Below are 24022 nucleotides of genomic sequence, written 5' to 3' on the forward strand. Positions count from 1 at the left end.
GGGAAGTAGCACCTGAGTCGAAATACCACAACCCAGCGTCTTCAGCTTTCCCAACAAACAAACACAGATCCACTGTTTCTTCAGCCTCTACGGCCACGTTCGCCTTTTCACCAGGCCTTTCTTTCCTGTCCGCTATCAATTTTCTGCAGTCCCGCCGAAAACGGCCTTCTTTCCCACAGTAATGACAAACTTTTTCTTTCTTCTTGCCACTTTTCTTGTCACTTTTAAATCGATTGTCACTAGCACCACTGGACACCAATGCTTTCTCCGATTTCACACTATCTTGTGCTCGACGTCGACCTTCATCCAAAAGTTTCCCTTTAACGAAGTCAACCGTAAGGTCCTCATCAGGCTTACTCTCCAGTGCCACTATCAAACCGTCATACGATTTAGGCAAGCTGGATAGCATCAAGGCCACAAACGATGGATCCTTCATCTCTTCACCAAGTGCAATCAAACGAAGCCGCAATGACGTAAGCTGTTTCAGGTGTTCTCCAATGTCACCAGCCTCCGGCAACCGGGTAGCAAACATCTGGCGCATGATGTGGATTTTGCTCGAAAGAGATGACCGCTCATGGTAACCTTTGAGGGCATCCCACATCTCCTTCGACGTATGTGTCTGCATCACGTGAATTAACTGGCTATCGTCCAATGCCAGACCAATCAGCGCCCTCGCCTTCTCGTCGTTCGCAAACCACGTAGCATCAGCGTTCTCGGGTTTTGGATCGGACACAACTTTGAATACTTTCTCACGTGATAACAGAAGCTGCATCTTAAACTTCCAAATGGTGTAGTTCTGGTCACTCAGCTTCTCAATTGAAACGTGTGTTTCCGCCATCTTGTTTTCGACCCGCACGGACACGTTCACTCTTGACACGCAATCTCACGATAAACACTTTTTCGCGACGACGAACTGCAAAACTTGAACCTTTCCGCAATCAACTGGGCCCATAACCTATTGGACTGTTATTTTCAGCTTGAAATAACAGTTTAAATCTTGAAAGGCCAAGTTTAAATCTAATCACAACAAACAAATAATCTTTATTCGAACGATGTTCACACTTTGAATAAATAAACACGAATGAAAAATGGTGTCGTCCACCGTTTTGCTTCCTCTTCACACAGGGCGTTCAACCCGTTCAACCAACATGACCAACATGACAGCACGAAGAGCCAAGGTGTATCGAGAAATAGGTGGCACAGTAGTTGCAATCACAACACAGACGACCGGAGTTCGAACCCACATCAGAGCAGTTTTCACCAAATATCAATCTGTGTCATTTTAAACATTCATATTTCACTCCCAACATAAGTTAATCAATCAATTATTATTTGTACGAACATAAATACTCATATATAAAAATGGCGATTCGTGAGGTTATAATAAACATTTCACGAAAATATTTTGCGCCATTTGTTTTTTTTCTGTGTCTGTAATAAATCGTATATGAGTATGGCAAAAGTCGTATTTTGTGCTTTGACAATTCATGAATATATTCATATTAGATCGCAATTCAATTCCAACATAATCGCTATTATAGCCGGTCAAAGTTGCATATTCATCCAAAAAAATTCGGTAAGCATTTGCCATGTATGTATATGGCCTCCACTTTTGCATGCATATGCCAGTTAGGCGCATTATATGCCAACCAAATTTTAGGGCATATGATGTTATATATACGCTTGTTATGCGATTTAATGTTTGCTGGGTTGTGTGTTCTGTATAGCAGAATGATACATTCTTTGCATATATCTAGAACGAGAATAGTCTCTGATAATTATTTTATATTCTGAATGATATTTTGGTTGAAATGCAAGAAGATCAATAGATAAATAGTTAAGTTAGGGTCAGGACTATGTCTATTGAAACAACATCGAATAAAAATTTTCATTCAAATTTCAACAACATAAAATTGCTTTCAGGTCAGGTCACGTGATTAATCGATATTGTTACCACAAACATGGTTCATGACCGAGTGGTAATCTAAAACTTTTAAAGCCCTGCATGGTAGATGGAAAATGTACAATGCATGTCCAATATATCAACGACTAAAACTGATAGAGACAGATAATCATTCATAAAAATTAACAACGCAGAAATTGACATGGAAAATCGTTCGGCAATGCCATATTCGCCTTAGCTGAGCAAAACATTCAATGCTCATATTAATGTTGAGTTCTGTGGTTCGATTAAGAGCTACAAATACATTTGCAACAACGAAATTTATATTTTTTTTATCCCATTTAATTATTTATTAGGCTCATTAGAATTTTATCTGTAACAGAGGCGGGTTTTTTATCGTGTACATGTACATATGTTAATATTCCTATAAGTTGTAAATTACACATTAGTAGTAGTAGCCATTTAGGCGTTAGGTTTTCTGTTCCATTACATTATGGTAAATTACACTGTAGTAGCCATTTAGGCGTAAGGGTATTCTATCTGTTCTTCCATTGCTCAGCAGACCGGACAGCGGAGACAGTTGATATTGATCATCGTTGGGTTATTTATAGAACAGCAGCCCGATGTTTCTTGCAGAGCAGAGCAGTTGTATGGATGAATCGATCTTATTTCGACCGTGGATCGATCTCCATCGCTGATGATGGTTGCGTGGACGTAGTTATTCTATAATAACACAAAGATGGTCAAATTGAGGGCCCTGAGTTTGAACTCACGATCGATCGCTTAGTAAGCGAACGCGTAACCAAGTGGCTACGAGACCCCCGAAATTTATATTGATATTCTTCATTTAATTTGTCTACTTTACGACAAAAATATATTCCTTTTTCCACTTCAAATTCGTTAATGAAATACATAGGGAATGGAATACAAAGAATGGATTGTGTTTTTTTTTCAATCGTCATCGACTTGGCGCTCTATTCCTCGATATGTCAAACACAAGAGTATCGAACGTTTCACGTATATGTAGATCGTTAAAACGTTGAAACACGCTTACAATACATTAGTTATTTTTTATTTAACAACCAACATATCCACTAGAAATAATTTTTCTGGCAAAATAACGTTTGCCGGGTCAGCTGGTATCTCTATAAAATATAACCAAAGTCTACACTGGATTAAAGCTGGAATTCTAAATTATGTTCTTTTTTTCTACCTAACTGATGCAAGTGATACGATGCATCTTGGTGCACACCTTCATTGGAATTCAATTGCATTATCCATTATCAACGCGTCGCGACGCACAACGCAAAGCAAAATTTGCTCAAAATTAGAAATTTTCTTTAATTTTGGCATCCGAGAAGTGATGTCAACTGGCAACAAAAATGTTATGTTTTTGTGTTGTTTATTATTTGAACCGACGTATTCCCCTGAATAATATGATATAAATATTTTCTAGCTTCAATAAAATATGGTAACTAGAATCGATATGCAAACTAATTCAAAAGTTTATACAGCGGACGATGAGAGTGAGAGAAGGCTAAATCTGAAGTGGCTTTCATACCAACAGCATATGGGATGTTCTATAAATGATTTGTACAGGTAGTGTATTACATTGAGCATGATATCAATATTGAGCATATTGAAATGTGATTTTAGGTGTGGAAAATTCTCCGATGTAACACTCTGTGCTCGGCAAGGTTCTGCAATGCAATTGCTAAATGCACACAGATTCGTGTTGGCAAACTCTAGCGCGGTGTGTATTGTTTACCCTTGTTTCAAAAACGCAGTCAATTAGATTCTATCTTCTTTTTTTTTAGTATTTTTCAGATATCTTCGATAAGCTTCCATCATCTGGCAATTACTTGATTGTACTTCCACTGGAGGTCACAGCAAACACAATGAAATATCTTCTGAATTACATGTATACTGGTGAGACTGATGTTAAAGAGATCATGCTTCCTGATTTATTTAAAGCTGGAAAGATATTGGGAATTAGAGGGCTTTCCTCAAGCAGAAATCGAAAACCGAAACAGTGCCCTATAGTTACTACAGCATCTGTTAAAATTCGTACTCCAGACGCCATAAATGCACCAACTTTTGAAACAACTCGTGATGCAGCAAACGGAACAGCAGTTGAAAAACGGAAATCGATTCCTGTTCAAGCAAGAGACCCCGTAATCAGCAGAATGACAAATTCACTTGCACATACGAGTACACTACCGCAGAAGCGCAATCGTTCCGCGCGAACCGGATGGGACTTAGTGCACTCGAGTGAACCTATTGATTCCGTGACCCCAGCTCGCCGCTCCACCGGGGATTCTACCAGCCCTATGGTTTTAAATGCAGGACTTTCTGAAGATCCTCTGGCAGTGGATTTTCCAGATGATGCTTCTTCTCAATTAGAAGTAATTGAGGTGAAAAATGAAGTACTTTCTGAAGAAGAGAGCCACGAAGAAGACAGTTTGCATCAGCCGAAGATGTTATCAATCAGCAAGGGTGGTGATATCGTATCGGTTTACTGCTGTCGGGTGTGTTCGAGGTTCTTTTTCGCCAACGATGAATGGAAGCGCCATATGCAGGATGCTCACAGGAAGACGAAGCCTGCGTCAAAAAAACGGAAGCAAGATGAGGTAAATATCGTTCAAAATTTAAATTGTTTGTGTCAAAACTTTTCTTTCATTTCAGACAACGTCTACTTTAATATGTGGTGTTTGCAATTTATCATTTAAATCAACGCATACTTGGATGGAGCATGTTCGGAACCGACATAAACTGTAAGAACATGTAATTGTATTGTTGTGTAAACCAGAATGAATAATTAAAACAAGCCAACGAAACGTATATAAATTATTTAGTCGATGACATTCGATGCTCCTACTTGATTAAATCTTTTTCGAAGCAATTTCAAACCTTGATTCATACAAAAAGTAAGATTATAAGAGTGTTTGATAATATCGGTTACAATATGGAAAGTACATCTACTGTGAACAATTTTGGCGGGATTTCTGGTGCTATAGTCTTTTCAGAAAGAGCACACTCTTTCTCTCCTAGTTTGCTGAGAGAACCCTTCATGGATAGACGTAAACAGAGAGTAACGAATGGGGTAACCTCTCAGTTATTCTCTTTGTTTTGCTTTCTCTTAAATTTTCACCAATTTTGTTTTCCTCCCGTTTCTCCATACGTGCTATAGAAGCATTTCCTTTTTTTTTTTTTGCTTTTTTGGGAGGTGGGCGTCAGGCAACAACACTTGATTGAAAATCTTTCAGACTGGAACTATTGATCTATTCTCATTCCAAGTGCGTCGTAGCTGGAACAAACACGCAGTGATTACTGTTGTCTCGACATGCAGTTCTTGGTTTGCTAAAAAAAAAACAAACGTTTGGAATTTGTGTATGCAGGACTGCGGTTGCATTTCATTCCAAAAAGTAACAGATTATACTGTAATTAGTGAATGTTCACAAATTCCACAAATATTTACACATGGTCAACCTGTACTGTACCATCGCATTATTGTAAATCGATTTATTGATTGGTGAATCAAAGGCTGTTTGTGGAACTTTTGGGTTTGGTGGATAGGATAGCAGCAATCCCGTGTCATTGGTTTGTTGGTGGAAAATTCGTGGTCCTTTTTTCTTTCGCGGGTGAGAAGTACGTGGTGGCGATTAGTATCGATGCCTTGGGTTGATTGCAAGCAAATGAGAACAGGTAGAATTTGAATATCAATTAGATCGGATTATCACCGTCAAACATGGATCTCTGCAAGCGGCGTATAAGTAAGTATTTGAAATTTTTACTTTTGACATTAATTAGTTATTGCAGTGTATTAAAACGAAGGGTTAAATAAATTTTTATTCGGATATTGATTAAGCGTTCTCATTTACTCGTGCTGGGCTGCAGTAGAGGTATTTTCGATTGCGACGGAACATGCTTTGTCTGTTTGATATTGATTTTTCGATCCATTTGTGTATCGGCAAAATTGTGAAAAAACAAGAGCTATCAAAATACGATTTTATTATAAAGTCAGATAAACTGGTCCTCTCGTGTAAATGAGTGTAAATAAATATCGTTTTCAGAAATACATCCGGAATATTATGAAGTTGGGGAGAATGAAGTCCATAATTCTTTCCGGTGATTTTTTTTCTGTAGTGATCAATATACCGTAAAATATCGATCTAACAGTTTTAGATTTATGCTTATTGGAAAAGTAAAGTTTGGCACAAGAAAAATGTTTTGCTGTATTTTGTTGCGTTCCATTCAGTTTTAGGTTACTGGAAGAGGGAACTGAATAGATTTTGGATTTTTGTTTCGATAAAGGCGGAAATGCAAGCCAGACGGCTGAAATTGTGAATGATGTTTATGGTCCCTATACTGTAACGAGCAATTTTTGTGTCGTCGATCCCGCTTAGGTGTTTTTGATGCACCTCAAAGCATGTTAGAGCTGTTTCTATTTTCCAGGATCATTACATTACATTTTAAACATTACATCGTTTGGAACCACTCGAATAAGGCTGAATACGAAGAGAGATTCGTAGAATAAGTACTACACGAGTTGCACCCATGGACCGAATTTCTATTTGCAAATTGATGCTGAATCACAACGAAATCTATCCATTTCTAAAGCCGAGTGTGACTGATGAAAAAAACAGGAAGTGGGTTATATAGGTGGTATAACCGCAAGGGTGACGTAGGACTATCGTTGATTCAGAGATCATTTGTTTGAAGTTGAAACAAAATCCACTCTGAATGAATGAATAAATGAATATTTGGGGGACTTCGAAAACGAGAGCGTTACGTTGGAGGCACAAGGTTTTATGCATCCAATATAGGATACGAAAAACCTTGTTCTGAAGAATAATCTTCAGAAGCTTTCCTGCTAACTGCACTTGATTGACAAATCACAAAACCAAATGTATTATATGGATATTTTATGGATAGAAAACATTAAAATAAGCTCTTTCGCTTGAATGTAATTTTCAATTCCAAGGGGAACTGGCAGATTATTTTCCAGCAACGATTAGATATTTCCACATTTTCCTCGATACTGGAAGCCCACCAGTGGTTAATACTAACTCGATAACCACCTGTTAATAGCACTTGATTCAAAAATATTTGGTCACAGTGTTACATGGATAGAAAACATTAAAATAAACTCTTTCACCTGAATGTATTTTTAAATTCCCAGAGGAACTGGCAGATTATTTTCCAGCAATGATTAGATCTTTCCGGAACTTTCTCGATGCTGAATGGCATCCAAACGGAAAGAATTCCGCGCGTGTTTGTGTGTGTGTAGCGATGTCTTCCCGGGGAACCGTTTGTGGCATCACTCTCCTCCTGATGGATTCCCTTCTGGCCTAAGGTGCACAAACAGGCTCTTGGTGACACCGTTCATCCGCGCTTTCATGATAAACGAAGAGCTTCACCACAACAGCGACAACATGCTCCAATCGCTGTTCAATTAGAACTGAGTGGATTTCCGAGCGGCGCTCGCTTATATACCGATTGGTGATTTCAATAGCCTGTTTCGAGAACAATTTTAAGGCTATTGAAACAAGTTTTTGGATCAAAAAGTAACAAGTATATAACGCGTAGACATTTTATCTTTCGAATGAAGTGTTTATCATACCATTTCGTTCAGTTGTTCAGGAGCTATTAACGCTCAAAATCTCGGTCTCCGGCGTAACGCTTTCGGTTTCGAAACTTTGATTTTACACCCCGGTATAGAAATGAAAGACGTAGTCCTACGTCAAAATTGATTACTTGCGACAACTTTAAATAAAAAGGTTGTGGACATACTCAAAATCTCGCTAAACTTCCATAGCTTCTCACACACTAGATGTCGTTTAACGTATTCCTCCCAAAGGCGAATACAAAATGGAAAACAAATTGCTCCAAATGCTGTGATGTGATTTCGACCGCGGTATCTGAGGAAAGCCGAAAGGTAGCAAATAACCGGTGGACGATGTTGCAATAATGCAGGAAATAGAACAAAATTGTTATATATGTCATATATTGGGTTGGGGAAAAAGAAATGTCGTATATTGTCAATATATGGCAACACTTAAACATATCTTGTGTTGTACTTATCGCATCGGGTCATACTATACGGCTATTTAAAGACGACAATCTGTGCTACAATTGTCGTTTTGACAGTGTTGTGATTGTCCTTTTCAGTCTCAAGTTATAGCGCGTCAAAGATGGAGTCCACCAAGCAAGAAATTCGCCATATTTTACGTTTTTACTACCTGCGAGGTAAAACTGCAACGAAGGCGGCCGAAAAAATTCGTGTAGTTTATGGACCCGATACTGTAACGATTCTCACGGCACAGTGTTGGTTGGTCGATTTCGTTCTGGTGCGGTGGCTGTCGAAAATACACCCCGTACTGGTAGGCCAATCGTCGTGGAAACCGATAAAATCGTTGAAATCATCGAAGTAGACCGGCATGTGAGCACTCGCTCGATTGGCCAGGAACTGGGTATAGACCATAAAACCGTTTGGAACCATTTGCAGAAGATTGAATTCTAAAACAAACTGGATCTATGGGAGCCACACGAGTTGACGCAAAAAAATCTTTTAGACCGAATCAACGCCTGCGATGCACTGCCGAAACGGAACGAACTCGACCCATTTTTGAAGAAGATGGTGACTGGTGATGAAAAGTGGATCACGTACAACAACCTAAAGCGAATAAAGTCGTGGTTGAAGCGCGGTGAGCCGGCCCAAACCATCGCCAAGCCCGGATTGACGGCCAGGAAGGTTTTGCTGTGTGTTTGGTGGGATTGGAAGGGAATCATCCACTATGAGCTGCTCAACTATGGCCAGACCCTCAACTCGGTTCTCTACTTTGAGCAGATTGACCGTTTGAAGCAGGCAATTGACCAGAAGCGGCCAGAAATGATCAATATGAATGGTGTTGTTTTCCACCAGGGCAACACTCGGCCTCATACATCTTTGATGACCCGCCAGAAGCTATGGGAGCCAAACAATACCATTAAAATGGTGAACAACTGCCAAATTAAAACAGTATGCCTTTGCTCAACAGTATGATTTTAAATCCAAAAGCTGAACCAAAGATGTAAAGCCCAGACTGTGTCACTTGAACTGTAAAATATGTATTCAAATAGCAAAACATCTGAATAAAAATGCATTTAAGTTATGTTGTAAGAAGTTACGGGAGCTCGGATGGGATGTCCTATTGCACCCACCGTATAGGCCGGACCTGGCTCCAAGTGATTATCATCTCTTACGGTCCATGCAAAACGCTCTTGATGATACTAAGTTGGCTTCAAAAGAGGCTTGCAAAAACCGGCTGTCTGAGTTTTTTGCAAATAAGAAGGGGGGGGGGGGTGTTTATAAGGGGGGGATAATGAAGTTGCCTTCTAAATGGCAACAAGTTTGCGAACAAATCGGCGCATATTTGACTTTAATTGGATAATTTTAAGTATGTAAAATAAAGCGTCAAATTTCGATCAGAAATACGACATTTCTTTTTCCCCAACCCAATATTTGGTTTTATATATCGTCCCCAATAATAAGGACATAAGTATACTCAGCTTTGTGTTCTTCAAAAGAAGTCTTGATTGGTCCGTCAATGAAAAATAAGTGTCTGGAACCAACACGCAGGTGATGTCCAAATTGAAGCCCTATTGAACTTCGTTGAAAACGAGAACACCAATGATACCGAAACAACGAGAAGTGACGGCTACCTTTACGAGCCCGGAACAACGGACGAAAGAAAACTGGAATGTTCAGCGTTGTTTGTTCACCAGGGAATAATACATAAGAAAACAGTAACGTATTTTAAATTTCGAGGGTGGGGTTTTACAGCACACGATACTTGCGTTCTGGTCTGGCCTTGCTCCGATTTTCCGAATGGGTGGGAACCTCGGTTTGCTCGATAGCTGCTTTTGATTCCTGGCTGGGTATCGTTGGTCGTCTCTTCTGCAGGGCCTCTTCGTGCTGTGGCCTTCTTTGTCTCCTGGCGTCTACGTAAATAAATAAACAAAGAAAAGGCCCACTAGTCGGACCTGACCAGCCGGCGTTAACCACCGTGTCGTCGCAATTTCATCCATTAGATTATTTTTAATTTTTTTATATTTACGATGTTCACAATTTACACGACGTGAACTTTTAACAAAACCTATTAAACAAACAACACTTAACATTTCTATAGCTACACTTATCTGCATATTTGAATTAAGGACATTTACTTTATACGACGCGCACTTCTACTTCCGGAGACGGTCATCAATAGAAAGAAAGACTACATATAATGGACAAATGGGAACAATGCTGATAGACCGAGCACAATAATGGGTACTTTCGTATTAGCGTCACCGGAGCCGAAATACAATAGGTAACATTTTTATTGTTCGCACTGGCATTCAAATATTATTTGTATTATTGTTGCCTTGTTGTATGCAGTGCTTTGTGCTACGAAAATGCGTACGCCGACCCGCCGTCGGAAGCGGCGGCCTTTCGCAAACAAACCTGTGTTCCATCGATTGCCCGGTTAGTTTGAAACATAGGAGACGATCCTTTAGTTAGGCGTTAGCGAGCGTCGGACGGCATACGTTTGCCCGGTTAAGTTTTGCTTTGAAATATATCATTTATTGTGTTTCAGCTAATACGCTAATACGAAAGTACCCAATAATGTCCTATCCTTTTGAATGACGGTACTTGTCACCCCATTCATAGTCGTGATCTCATTTCTTCAAACCAGTCCATTGTTTCATACGCGCGGTTCCTCATATGAGTTGATGAGTTCAGTGACGGCAGAGTTATTGCTCCAGACAGTTGTGAACGACTGCTACAACTGTTAAAAATACTTGGATAACTTCTAAGCACTGGATGGATTTATTCGCGATACTTCCCAAAGGATGGAATTGGTATACGTTGCATTCTATGCTGTATTTCGGGTTTTGCCGCTGTTTGTAGATGCGTCATGCACCACACATTGCATTTAGAATGAGAGGGAGTGATTTCGATGGGGACAAGGATAGGGATAGAAAAGGATACTAACTTTTTTTTGATACTTACTCCTCTTTCGCGCTGTCGATCGCAGACAACAACTCTTCTCATCGTAGCTACACTAACGGTGGGTTTAGACTAGGGATATATTCATGTGGAGAAATATTATGAGATTTATAGAAACCAGTGAGAAATTCACCAGCGTTCACATATGCCTGATTTTTTTCTATTCAAAGTGGTTATATATACCTCGAAGAAATGTATCATATATTAGGCTGTCAAAAAAGTCCTGCAGTATTTTTTTTGAATTTTCATTGTTCATAAAATTAGTTACAATCATCTGTTTTAAGTCAAATATGCGCCGTTTTGTTCGATGACTTGTTTCCAACGAGATGCCAACTTCATAATACCCCTGTTATAGAAGCTCGCTTCCTTATTGGCAAAAAAACTCAGATAGCCAATTTTCACAGGCCTCTTTTGTGGCTAACTTCTGACTACCTAGCTCGTTCGCCATGGACAAAAACAGGTAGTAGTCACTTGGTGCAAGGTCCGGACTATACGGCGGATGCAAAAGAACCTCCCATCCGAGCTCCCGGAGCTTCTGGCGCGTCACCAAAGAAGTGTATGGCCTGGCGTTGTCCTGATGGAAGACAGTGCGGCCTCTGTTTATCAAAGATGGCCTCTTCTTCATGAGTGCTACCTTCAAGCGGTCCAGTTGTTGGCAGTACAGGTCCGAATTGAGCGTTTGGCCATAGGGAAGCAGCTCATAATAGATTATTCCTTGACAATCCCACCAAACACACAGCAGAACCTTCCTGGCCGTTAATGAGGGCTTGGCCACCGTCTGAGCCGCTTCAGCGGGCTTCGACCACGACCGTTTGCGCTTCACGTTGTCGTAAGTGACCCACTTTTCATCGCCAGTCACCATCCGCTTCAGAAACGGGTCGATTTAGTAGATTCAGCAGCGATTCACATGCGTCGATACGGTCAAAGATTTTTTTTTTGCGTCAACGTGTGTGGCGCCCATACATCGAGCTTCTTTGTGAATCCAAGCTTCTTCAAATGGTTAATAACGGTTTGATGACTTATCCCCAGCTCTTGGCCAATGCTACGGCTGCTACTATGCCGGTCTTTCTCGGCTAATTCAGCGATTTTGTCGCAATTTTCGACGACAGGCCTTCCGGAGTGTGGCGCATCTTCGACGACCAGAACGAAAACGTTGAAACCATCGTTGTGCGGTGGAAATGGAAACTGTATCGGGTCCATAAACTGCACAAATTTTATTGGCAGCTTGAGATGCATTTTTGCCTTTGTCATAGTAGTACTGTAAAATATGTCGGATTTTCTCTTTATTTTGTTCCATATTTGCGACACTATAACTCACGAACGACTTAACCAAACAAATATCTGTCAAGGACTATATTATAGCGCGCAAAAAAAACCTTTCCAACAAGCTATAGTATGACTCGATACAATGAATACAACTAGAACTACGCGCTTACAACGACACCTCGCGGAAATACCGCAGGACTTTTTTGACAGCCTAATATATTTCCACATCTATTTTCGCGTGAATAAATCCATCTATAGCTATAGATCTCCCTGATGTAAACCCGCCATAAGACTCACGCGAATGTGCGATTCACGAAGAACGTTACGGAAAAGAACGTCCACGTTCCGTCACCGTCTCGACTAATTCACACATGCAGTCTATTCTTGCAGCAGCACCGTCACGTCAAGTGTCAAACGAATGATTTATTTACAAATCCTGCCGGTCGTATTCGATGAACGGTCGCTGACGGGTTGTTATGCCGCCGGTGTATGTGAATGTTTTCATAAGAATTGCATGGTAGAATAACTGACGTAACGTGACGTGCCGGGACGTGAACGTGACGTGGATGTTGTATGTGAATCGCACTTAATAAGCATGCAGCAAGTCTCCAATTCGCGTTGACGGTGGAATGGTGTCGACATCTGGATACGACATTAGTTTGTATGACGACAACTATTCTCTATCAGATTAGTCGGCTCTAAGGCAGTTTTAAATTGCTAAAATGTGTATGAAATTTTTTTCTTGGCGTTATTTACCTACTAGAAGTACGTTGTTCTGACCCTAATTTAAACTATTTTCTATGAACTTTCAGATATTCTCACCAAAATTTACCATTATAATATAAAATTACCTTTAGACATAATTTTTGTATGATATTTTTTCACTACTTGTAAGCAAAAGTGATATTCATTTACATAGAGTACTAATTTGATTTGGGAAAAATAATTTTCATTCACAATTTTTATTTACTCCATTACTCCATGACGTCGCAAAATAAATGCCCTGGTTTTCTCTGGACTTTTTGTGGTCTTCTTACTGAGGAACAAAACAATATATGAAATAAAAATTTTTATTCCATGTCTAAAGAAAACACTACACACCTATGTAAGCAGATAAATTGGAAAAAAAACTTTTGATTTTTCAAAGGTCGATTCTTTGGTTCCGATTTAATCAGTGGATCGATCTTCACGCCGTTTAGAGGATCGATTCGACAAGATCGATCTTTTTATAAAGATCTCCTAGCAAACATTAAATCGCATAACATGCGTATATATAACATCATATGCCCTAAAATTTGGTTGGCATATAATGCGCCTAACTGGCATATGCATGCAAAAGTACATACATGGCAAATGCTTACCGAATTATACATACATGGCAAATGCTTACCGAATTTGTTTGGATGAATATACAACTTTGACCGGCTTTAATAGCGATTATGTTGGAATTGAATTGCGATCTAATATGAATATATTCATGAATTGTCAAAGCACCAAATACGACTTTTGTCACACTCATATACGATTTATTACAGACATAGAAAAAAAACAAGCAAAATATTTTCGTGAAATATTTATTATAGCCTCACGAATCGCCATTTTTATATATGAGTATTTATGTTTGTAAAAATAATAATTGTTTGATTGACTTGTGTTGGGAGTGGAATATGAATGTTTAAAATGGCACAGATTGATGTTTAGTGAAAACTGCTCCGATGTGGGTTCGAACTCCTGTCGTCTGGATTATCATCCACCAGCTATCTCGCGCGGCTATCTGAAATTTAATCCAACAGCGGTTAAAACTTTCAAGTGCATTAGCATTTCATTGACATTTCAGTATGATGTAATATGCTCTTTATTAGGATCTAATATGATTCACTGTTTCATGATTTTCTTCAGCATGCAACACGATTTACTACAGTACTGAATCGATTCAAATTATACGCTTATACGACACACAAACTGCATCAGCTTAATATACGCATATGATGCGGATTAAATATATTTTACGACAATGTACATCATAAAATTGATCTTTATTATACCGAATTGCGACTTAATTTGATAATGGTATATAAAATCGAGTTTTTACATTTTATGCGATTTCAAATATGCACGATACATACTTGAATTGATATTATATGCGATTATGATTTATTCGGATTTCTTGTAAGACTTGGCACGTGCAAAATTATACGATTTAATGTTTGCTGGGTTTACTTGCTGGAACACGTGAGGTGTCTGATCAATTTCACTGTTTTAGCTCGACGAGTGAGGATCGAGAAAAATCTGCTAGCTATTAAACACCAGCGTTGACTTTCTGTACTATCAGAATGTACGTGAGCTCCCCTTCAAAACAAACTATAAGCAATTAAATAACTGCAAAATGTTAAGCGCTATCTAAACGCCCTAACTGCCACGTTTTTATTGGCCCGTTTTACGGTTTCCCCAACACAGACTTCAAAACCAAGATGCTTAGGGGAAACAGCATTACGTCAAAATAGGGGGAACTTTCGTTTGCACCGATATATATTCCCTAACACACCCATCATAACCAAGGTGCCTTACATTACATAGCGTGTGTTCAAATTCTTTACTTACACAGCAAATATGGCGATTTCAATTGAATTAGAAAAATCAATCAATAATTTAAGCAATACAAACAAATGATTACTAAATTTTGAGACACAAAAAATGGATTTGGATGTGATGCTAGAAATGGCAGTCTGAAAGATTTTTTTTTAATTTTATTTATTTCGACTTGCCAGCAGCTTCGTGTACCAATTTGTGAAATGAAAGTGATAGTAGATTTGCAGGTGGAACAAATACGCGTCTAAAATTGAAAGAAAGAATGAAAGAAAATGTACTTTTTTAAATCGAATATGTATTCTGTTTCTTATGGCGGGTTTACATTAGGGAGATCTATAGCTATAGATGGATATATCCAACCGAAAATAGATGTAAACGGGTGAGAATACATCTACATACATCGGGATATACTTCATCGAGGTATATACGTATAGAATGTATAGAATAAATTCAGGCATATGTAAACGCTGGTGAGAAATCACTAAAGTTGGATGCAGTTCGGCTTCAGGTGAATAAATTCACCGAAACTATGAATATATTCATTATATAAGTTCGCACTAGTGTAAACGGTTGATGCGATTTCTATAAATCTCATCATATTTCTTCACACGAATATATCACTAGTCTAAACCCACCCTTAGAACAATACTTTTTTTGCAAGTTGTGAGTGAATTTTGAATGAAAATTGTGCCTGATAATGATTCTATATTAGAGATTCTCAAGAAAACTGTCTCGAAAAGAAAGCGTGCCCCGCCAGCGTGCAAAACAAAATAACAACGATTTCGTTTAGAAACTATGAGGTTTTTTTTGTTTTTCCAATAATTTTCAAGTCTATGAATATCTTCGCATATTTTCAAATATCTTAAAAATAAAGACATTTCTTTACATTTGGTGCGAGTAAAATCATAAAAACTTTGAAGTAGCTCGCACGCCGGATCTCGCATGACAAGAACTGGCATGATGTGTTCACACGGTGTAAGTAGCTGCACTGCTGTAACTGACTAGTCCGACTTGTATGCTTACTCGCACTGTCTGAACCCGGCTTTAATAGCAAACATTTTTAAAACAGGGTTAGTGGCTGTCCACATACCACGTGGACAACTTTAAGGGGGTAGGGGTTACGAAAATGTCCACGCTTGTCCACGATGAGGGGAGAGGGGGTTTAGATAATATCCACGTGGACACGTTAACCATTTTTTAGAGTAAAACATTCATGTTAATACTCAAAATTGAATGAGTTTTGCTTTGTATTTAAAAGATTTTTTAAACATTACACCAGCCCTGATTACTCAAACATCCATATTTTTTCATATGGCTGAACTTCTTCCCTGAAATGTATCATGTGTAAGAAACGCACATGAACTGGAATCGATCAATTTATTCCAATCCTTAATAGAGGACCATGAATTCCATCAGGATGAAGACACCGAAAGACACAAAGCATGTTGGATTTTTTGTAGTATTAAAAATCACGACTTAAGTTCGGATTTCAATTCAGCTTTTAACCCTTGATGACAAAACCGCTTTGTTTTTATTTCTCGAGGTTTTTCGAAAATTGAAACGAACAACAAATTTTTCCATGGGTTTACGAGCCATAACTCCGAAAATCTGTTTCATTCAATGATGTTTTTCTTTATTGATATCTGGTAATTTTTGTAATACGCTCCTATTACAAAGGAAACCCCACGTCTGGAAAGTCCATACTGCTACTGATGATATTCAAATCGAGACACGTACCAAGATTAATCCTCGATACGCGGAACATTATTCGCTACAGCTGTCTAAAACCACCGTTTTTGAGCATGGGTAAACCACCTGGTGAAGCATGGGTACACATCAACCCATACTTCAGAACCCGATCGAATTTGACACATCCCAATCCGAACGATCAAGATCAATTTTCACATTCTGCCATCCAAGGCTGCAACATTCACGAAATCCGATAGGATTTGACTCGATCAGATTCAAGAATGCAACATTGTGCTAATTTCAAATCCGACATCAAACATTTTTTACAATTCGAACAGTGCGATTAGATCAACATCGTTTTTTTTTATTTATATCACTTTTGTATTGTTTTGACGAATTTCTTAGATATATACCAATAACTGTTCTCAAACAAAGCGCTTGATTTCAATGTTTGATTTTTTGATACTCAAATAACCAACCAGCTTTAATGAAAATATTCGAGAGTAGATTCACAAGTGATAATGAGCTTCCCGGATAAGCTTGAAATAAATCCAAGAATTTGAAACAAATCGTTACTATTAATAAGACTATCATTTTTATCAATAAAAACATGTAATAGGAAATAGAAACAAACTTGAAATGAAATTTAAGCAGAAAATATAGAATTTTTTTGATTTTATTTCCAAAAACTGGGGGGATATCCACGTGGACAATAGGGGGAGGGGTATAAGGAATGTCCACGCCTGTCCACGGTGGGGGAGAGGAGTGTCGAAAATCATGCTTTTTTTTGTCCACGTGGTATGTGGACAGCCCCTTAGTTCCAAACTGACTCTGTAATAGCAAAAAAAGGGTTTCGGGTTCACGAACGAGGTGGTTTGCTGGTGTGTTTGTTTATATTTGCGATGACAAATGTACAGTGTGTACAGCATACATACGATTCAAATGTCAAATTTCGTGGTATGGATACGTTCGTAATTCTTCGTTCGTTCGACGTTTACTCGCAATAGAATAACTGATAACGTCTAAACCCGGCTTGAGGAAGCTATTCAAATCTCATTTCCAATCGGATTGATCTTATACTTGGTTTATCCTTAAACGTTTAAGAATGGAACTGATAGAAAAAACCTGCAAAAATAATCAATAAGACCTGTAATATGTGTTTACTGGGGAGGGGTCTAAGAAATGCTGCTACTCTGATCCAAGATGCTGAACGATAGGTGTTTTGTTCTTGACACTTTCAGGACATGACGTGGGAGGAGTAGCGAGACCCAGCAAACATTAAATCGCATAACAAGCGTATTTATAACATCATATGCCCTAAAATTTGGTTGGCATATAATGCGCCTAACTGGCATATGCATGCAAAAGTGGAGGTCATATACATACATGGAAAATGCTTACCGACTTTGTTTGGATGAATATGCAACTTTGGCCGGCTATAATAGCGATTATGTTGAAATTGAATTGCGATCTAATATGAATATATTCATGAATTGTCAAAGCACCAAATACGACTTTTGCCATACTCATATACGATTTATTACAGACATGAAAAAAAAACAAATGGCGCAAAATATTTTCGTGAAATGTTTATTATAGCCTCACGAATCGCATTTTTTATATATGAGTATTTATGTTTGTAAAAATAATCATTGTTTGATTGACTTGTGTTGGGAGTGGAATATGAATGTTTAAAATGGCACAGATTGATGTTTGGTGAAAACTGCTCCGATGTGGGTTCGAACTCCGGTCGTCTGGATTATCATCTACCAACTATCTCGCGCGGCTATCTGAAATTTAATTGAACAGCGGTTAAAACTTTCGAGTGCATCAGCATTTCATTGACATTTCAATATGATGTAATATGTTCTTTATTAGGATCTAATATGATTTACTGTTTCATGATTTTCTTCAGCATGCAACACGATTTACTACAGTAATGAATCGATTTAAATTATACACTTATACGACACACAAACTGCATCAGCGTAATATACCCAGCAAACATTAAATCATATAATTTTGCACGTGCCAAGTCTTACAAGAAATCCGAATAAATCATAATCGCATATAATATCAATTCAAGTATGTATCGTGCATATTTGAAATCGCATAAAATGTAAAAACTCGATTTTATATACCATTATCAAATTAAGTCGCAATTCGGTATAATAAACATCAATTTTATGATGTACATTGTCATAAAATATATTTAATCCGCATCATATGCGTAGATCATATTACATCATACTGAAATGTCAATGAAATGCTAATGCATTTGAAAGTTTTAACCGCTGTTGGATTAAATTTCAGATAGCCGCGCGAGATAGCTGGTGGATGATAATCCAGACGACAGGAGTTCGAACCCACATCGGAGCAGTTTTCACTAAACATCAATCTGTGCCATTTGAAACATTCATATTCCACTCCCAACACAAGTCAATCAAACAATTATTATTTCTACAAACATAAATATTCATATATAAAAATGGCGATTCGTGAGGCTATAATAAACATTTCACGAAAATATTTTGCGCCATTTGTTTTTTTTCCATGTCTGTAATAAATCGTATATAAGTATGGCAAAAGTCGTATTTGGTGCTTTGACAATTCATGAATATATTCATATTAGATCGCAATTCAATTTCAACATAATCGCTATTATAGCCTGTCAAAGTTGCATATTCATCCAAATTCGGTAAGCATTTGCCATGTAGGTATATGGCCTCCACTTTTGCATGCATATGCCAGTTAGGCGCATTATATGCCAACCAAATTTTAGGGCATATGATGTTATATATACGCTTGATATGCGATTTAATGTTTGCTGGGGACGTAACTTTAAGAATTTTTTACTTTTTGTTTGGGTGTGTGGTTATGGTTTAATATCAATTCGCTGAGGAAAATAACTGAAGGAAAAAATAAGCAAATATATATTCGTGAAAAATAGTGCACAACCTCCTTTTGCTCTAGCCAATTACTTGTAACGGCCCTTTCCGGATCCCTTTCCTTCCTCCTCCTCCCCGAACGAAATCAGTGGACCCACAATCAGAGTTATTTCTTGTCACCATCGCCGTAAGCTGATAGTATTGTTTTCCCCGTTGATGGGAGCCAAACAGAAGTACATTTTGCTTGGAAAGGAAGGCATTGATTGCGAAGCTTGAAGCGAAAAGATATACTAAAAATATCCTTCTGCACTGTTATGATCCGACAGTAATATCATGGACAGACATACAGCTGTACTAACGTTGTACGTTACAGTGTTGTACAGGTACCATCGTACCATGACAGACATACTTTGGTTGTACATTGTACCGCATGTCAAACTGACAATCAGATTTTTTTCCGATTTTCGCCACATATTTCAATGAAAAAGGTTTTTATTTAGCGTTCAAACTATCAAACATAACAAACAAGTTTAAGATATAAGTTAATAACTCAAGAGAAAGTCAATGAAAAGAACGTTTTCCAAGTGTTTTGATCGGTTTGTTCATTCTACCCACCACTAACCGTCTATGGCGCTGCGCACAGTACAGCTGTAGCCATGTACAGCGGTAAAATAGGTCGGTACAGGTACAGCGATTGTACCGAGTTGCCTGCATGGTTCTAGCGCTGTACATGGTGACAGACATACAATTTTCGAAGTACAACGGTAGTACAGCTGTATGTCTGTCATAAGTGTAAAGCGCGAGAAGCTATTTTGCCAACGAATGCATTTGTCACCAAAAGATACGATTTGTTTTGTAAACAAATTTGTTTTTTCACGAGCAATGGCCGGACAGCAATTTTGACATTGCGGTCCACTTTAGCATAACGCCTTGCTCTGATCTATCAGGCAAAAACATCAAACACCGCTCGAATCAAGACGAGGTCGTTATCCCCAATTTATTGCTTGATTTACTGTATGTATTCTGTTTTGAGAGCTCCCATTTCCAACCATAGGCGTTGATTGCGGTTTGTGTTCTGAGCATTCATTGCTCCAAAATATGACAATACTGATGGTAAAATAATGGAAAGTGTGCTATCGACCGAAGTGATTGAATTTATTGAACTAATAGATAATAATTTATCATGATTATTTGTCCATTAGGGGCTGTCCACATACCATGTGGACAACTTTAGAGGGGGTAGGGGTTACGAAAATGTCCACGCTTGTCCACGGTAAGGGAGGAGGGGGTTTTGATATTGTCCACGTGGAAACGTTAAGTATTTTTGAAAGTAGAACATTCAAGTTAGAAGTCAAAATTGAATGAGATCTGTTTTGTATTTACACGATTTTTTGAACTTCACGCCCGCCCTGAGTGCTCAGTATTCATCAATAAAAATACTGAACTGCCTGAGAGTGCTGCTCGGTCAAACATCCATATTTTTTCATATGACTGAACCTCTTTCCTGAAATGAATATTCTGAAGGTAACGCACATGAACTAGGATCCAATTTATTCCAACCGGTAATAGAGGGCATGGGGCAATGCATGGACTACATATTAACCCATATTACGGAACCCGATCGGATTTGACAAATCGCAATCCGAACGAAATAAACTTTTGCATTCTGCATTTCAAGGTTACAATATTTGTACAATCCGATAGGATTTGATTCGATCAGATTAAGGGGGATAGAGACACGAATTTCGGACGTTTGTTCGAGGTCCGAAAAAGTAAAACAAAGAATATTTTTACCATCCATTATATCACTATTTGTTATATCAATAAAACAAAAATTGAACGGAAAAATATATATCCATAATTAGAAGCTGATCGAGTGAGGGGGTTCAAAAAAAAAGTTGTGCCATGGCGTACAAGATTCCAGCACTTCTGGATCTCTGAAACAAACAAATCGAACAGATTCTGAATCAGTAAAGATGACACTATCGTATGAACCTCGGACAAGTCAAAAATGTGTTTTTTGATAAAATGGCGGAAATTTGAAGGAAAAATGCTGTTCAAAACTTTTTTTTTCAAGTTTCTTGTTTTTTTTAAATAGTAAAGTTACGAAATTATGATTTTTTATAGGTTCATGCGATAGAAAGATACATTCTTCTTCTTCTTCTTCAATGGCACGAACTTCGCCGTCTCAACGTAGTATTACTTGCGTCATTTTTATTAGTACTTAGTTGAGATTTCTATGCCAAATAACACGCCTTGAATGCATTCTGAGTGGTAAGCTCTAGAATACGCGTGATCACAGTGCAAGTTGCAAGAAAGATACATACAGATTGTATTCATATAAACATAGATCGGATAAGTAGAACTTGAGATATCGTGTAAACCAGTTTGAAAAACATATTTCGAGAAAAACGCGTTTGTAGTTAATTGTTATGGCCGTTCTAGATAAGATATCGCATCACTAAAATGGCTATAGCTTGGTAAATAATGAGATTTTCAAAAAGTCTCTTCTATGGTATATTCTTAAGGTGGCCGTACACTGTTTGCCCGGAGGTCAAATATTTGATATTTTTTGACAGATAAGGTTTGATTTGATATTTGTACAAACAATATTTTGTTTGCCACTCTTCAATTTTAAACAGTAGTAAACAATATCAAACACCGAACATGCAAAAAAATCAACTGAAATATCCAAGGTAACCTAACCATGTACCGACAGGTTCGAAGAACAGACTGAAAAAATATTTTAGGCATCCAATAATTGAATATTTGCTTGTCGTGTTTTGTGTAGAATATATTTGATCAGTACACGTTGACCAAATTTTATCTGTCAAAAAGAGTCAAATATTTGGCTTCGGTCAAACAGTGTATGAGCACCCTTAAATGTCTGAATTAGAGAAATATGAAGAAAAAAAAAAGATTTTTTTTTTCAAATTTTTAGACTAGAATACCCTCTTAAAGAACGCAACATTGTGCTAATTTCAAATTCGACCGGATTCAGGAATAAGGGTTTATTTTACCGAAAAACACTTGAAGGGACTTATCTCAATCTGCGATTCGTTTCATAAACGCGACGAAAATACATATTTGTAGCGAATTGTAAAGGGCAAATCATTTACAAGGATGTTGAGTTAAAAAAAATCTTGGCAAGTGAATGGAACTCCGAAGCAGGTTTTCGCTTGACGAAAGTTATGGCTGGGTCTGGTAGGACTGGAAGAAAATATGTATCCTGAGCTTTTACCTACTGCTAGTTTCGATGAATTCCAACTCAACTACTTCAACTAGTTTCGATGAATTCCAACAAGTACTGCTAGCAGCTGAACGTATGAAAATCAACGATCCAGAACGCTTCTAGGGCACTTCTAAAACTCCACCCGCCTTACACACCAGACATTGCATCTTCATATTATTAACTGTTAAGATTCTTGTAAGAACTTCAACATACTGTATAGCATAAGTTCTGAGAGGATGGAATTCTCAAGTTGCATGAAGGATGCTGAAATATTCAGGAAAAAACGGTGCATCTATGATCGAAAAGATGTATGCCTACAAAAATATGCTTTGGGTTTTTTCCTTAGATTCGGCATGAATTTTTATGGACAATATTCAGCATGATTTAACAATTAAGGGTTGTAGGTCAACGGAATCATCGATCACGATGATATTGCAGATGTTTTGTTTTACTAGGTTCATTATAGCCATCAGGCACTACCGAACCTGTAAAAGCGAAAGTTATTGATGTTTAGACGAGAAAATTCTGTTTTCAAACAAAGTGGTTGATTTCATTGTCTGATTTTTTGAAAACTCAAACAGCCAGCCAGCTTTAATAAAAATACTCGAGAATAAGCTCACAAAGGGTATTTTAAAATGGATATGAAGATAACGTGGATGGAATTCGGAAGAAAATAATGAGCTCCCGGACAATGTTGAAAAACATCGAAGATTTCAAGACAAATCGTTACCATTGGTAAGGCTATAATTTTTATCATTAAACATATGGAATAGAAAATAGAAACAAACTTGAAATGAAATTTAAGCGAAAAAATAGAATTTCTTGATTTTTTGCTCAAAACCGGAGGAATGTCCACGTGGACAACAGGGGGAGGGGTATAAGAAATGTCCACGCTTGTCCACGGAGGGGGAGGGGGGTGTCTAAAATCATGCTTTTTCTGTCCACGTGGTATGTGGACAACCCCTTACATCTTTTACGATCAGTGTTAAAAAAATGCAATGCAGTGTGTTTTTCATTGACGGGATTTTCATAACAAACACTTTTTTAGACAACATTGTATTGATGGATCAACTATCTGCCAGAAGTCAAACGCTGTTTCCTTATTCCACTACGCGAGAGGGATACATCGCTCCCCAATCTAAAAAGTAAATTTTAACGCATTTATTGAAGAAAAATCGTTCTAGTTATGTTGTGAAAATTGAGTGAATAACAAAGTTGTGTTGAATAAAAGAAAACTCATCGGCTTGATTGTATAAGTAAGAAAAAAATTTATAGCGTATACTAGCTATCTGATACGCGTTAGAAAAATCAATAATTGATGGCTTTCACTCGTCTAATCAGCAACATTTTGTGGATGCCTTTTTTGCGAATAGAGTCTAAATCGTTGTTTCGATATGCTTATTACTGATAAAACGGAATAT

At 37.9% G+C, this 24022-nt stretch overlaps 2 protein-coding genes across 7 annotated transcripts in view; both read left to right on the top strand.

Moving 5' to 3' along the window:
- The first annotated feature begins 3285 nt into the window (after positions 1 to 3285).
- On the top strand, positions 3286 to 4730 carry LOC129769445 (modifier of mdg4-like). Of its 2 annotated transcripts, none has more exons than XM_055771728.1 (4): positions 3286 to 3505; positions 3560 to 3656; positions 3721 to 4533; positions 4589 to 4730. In XM_055771728.1, the coding sequence occupies exons 2-4, from the start codon at positions 3609 to 3611 to the stop codon at positions 4679 to 4681; spliced, it is 954 nt and encodes a 317-aa protein (XP_055627703.1). In that variant the 5' UTR covers positions 3286 to 3505; positions 3560 to 3608; the 3' UTR covers positions 4682 to 4730. The 2 variants fall into 2 exon arrangements, with proteins under 2 accessions (XP_055627703.1, XP_055627702.1); XM_055771727.1 differs by having other exon boundaries at positions 3286 to 3502.
- Positions 4731 to 5172: 442 nt separating this feature from the next.
- LOC129767297 (myoneurin) overlaps positions 5173 to 24022 on the top strand; it is a 28677-nt gene continuing 9827 nt past the window's right edge. For 2 of the 5 annotated variants that reach the window (XM_055768018.1, XM_055768015.1), the window contains exon 1: positions 23679 to 23857. Coding sequence is in view for 2 of the 5 variants with exons in the window: in XM_055768017.1 (XP_055623992.1) it covers positions 5652 to 5676 (25 nt within the window). In the remaining 3 variants the exon portion in view is untranslated. Of the gene's footprint in view, positions 5677 to 23678; positions 23858 to 24022 lie in introns of those variants that run through there. The other 3 variants (XM_055768017.1, XM_055768016.1, XM_055768019.1) reach the window with 3 other exon arrangements.

Source organism: Toxorhynchites rutilus, chromosome 2 (genome assembly GCF_029784135.1).
Source record: "Toxorhynchites rutilus septentrionalis strain SRP chromosome 2, ASM2978413v1, whole genome shotgun sequence".
NCBI classification, from domain to species: Eukaryota; Metazoa; Arthropoda; class Insecta; order Diptera; family Culicidae; genus Toxorhynchites; species Toxorhynchites rutilus.

Excerpts from the sequence above, each read along its gene's own strand:
- LOC129769445 (XM_055771727.1), top strand. The coding sequence starts at position 3,372 with ATGGTAACTAGAATCGATATGCAAACTAATTCAAAAGTTTATACAGCG. Across the intron at positions 3,503-3,559 it reads TCTATAAATGATTTGTACAG|GTGTGGAAAATTCTCCGATG; the intron begins GTAGTGTATTAC and ends ATGTGATTTTAG. Across the intron at positions 3,657-3,720 it reads TGTTGGCAAACTCTAGCGCG|TATTTTTCAGATATCTTCGA; the intron begins GTGTGTATTGTT and ends CTTTTTTTTTAG.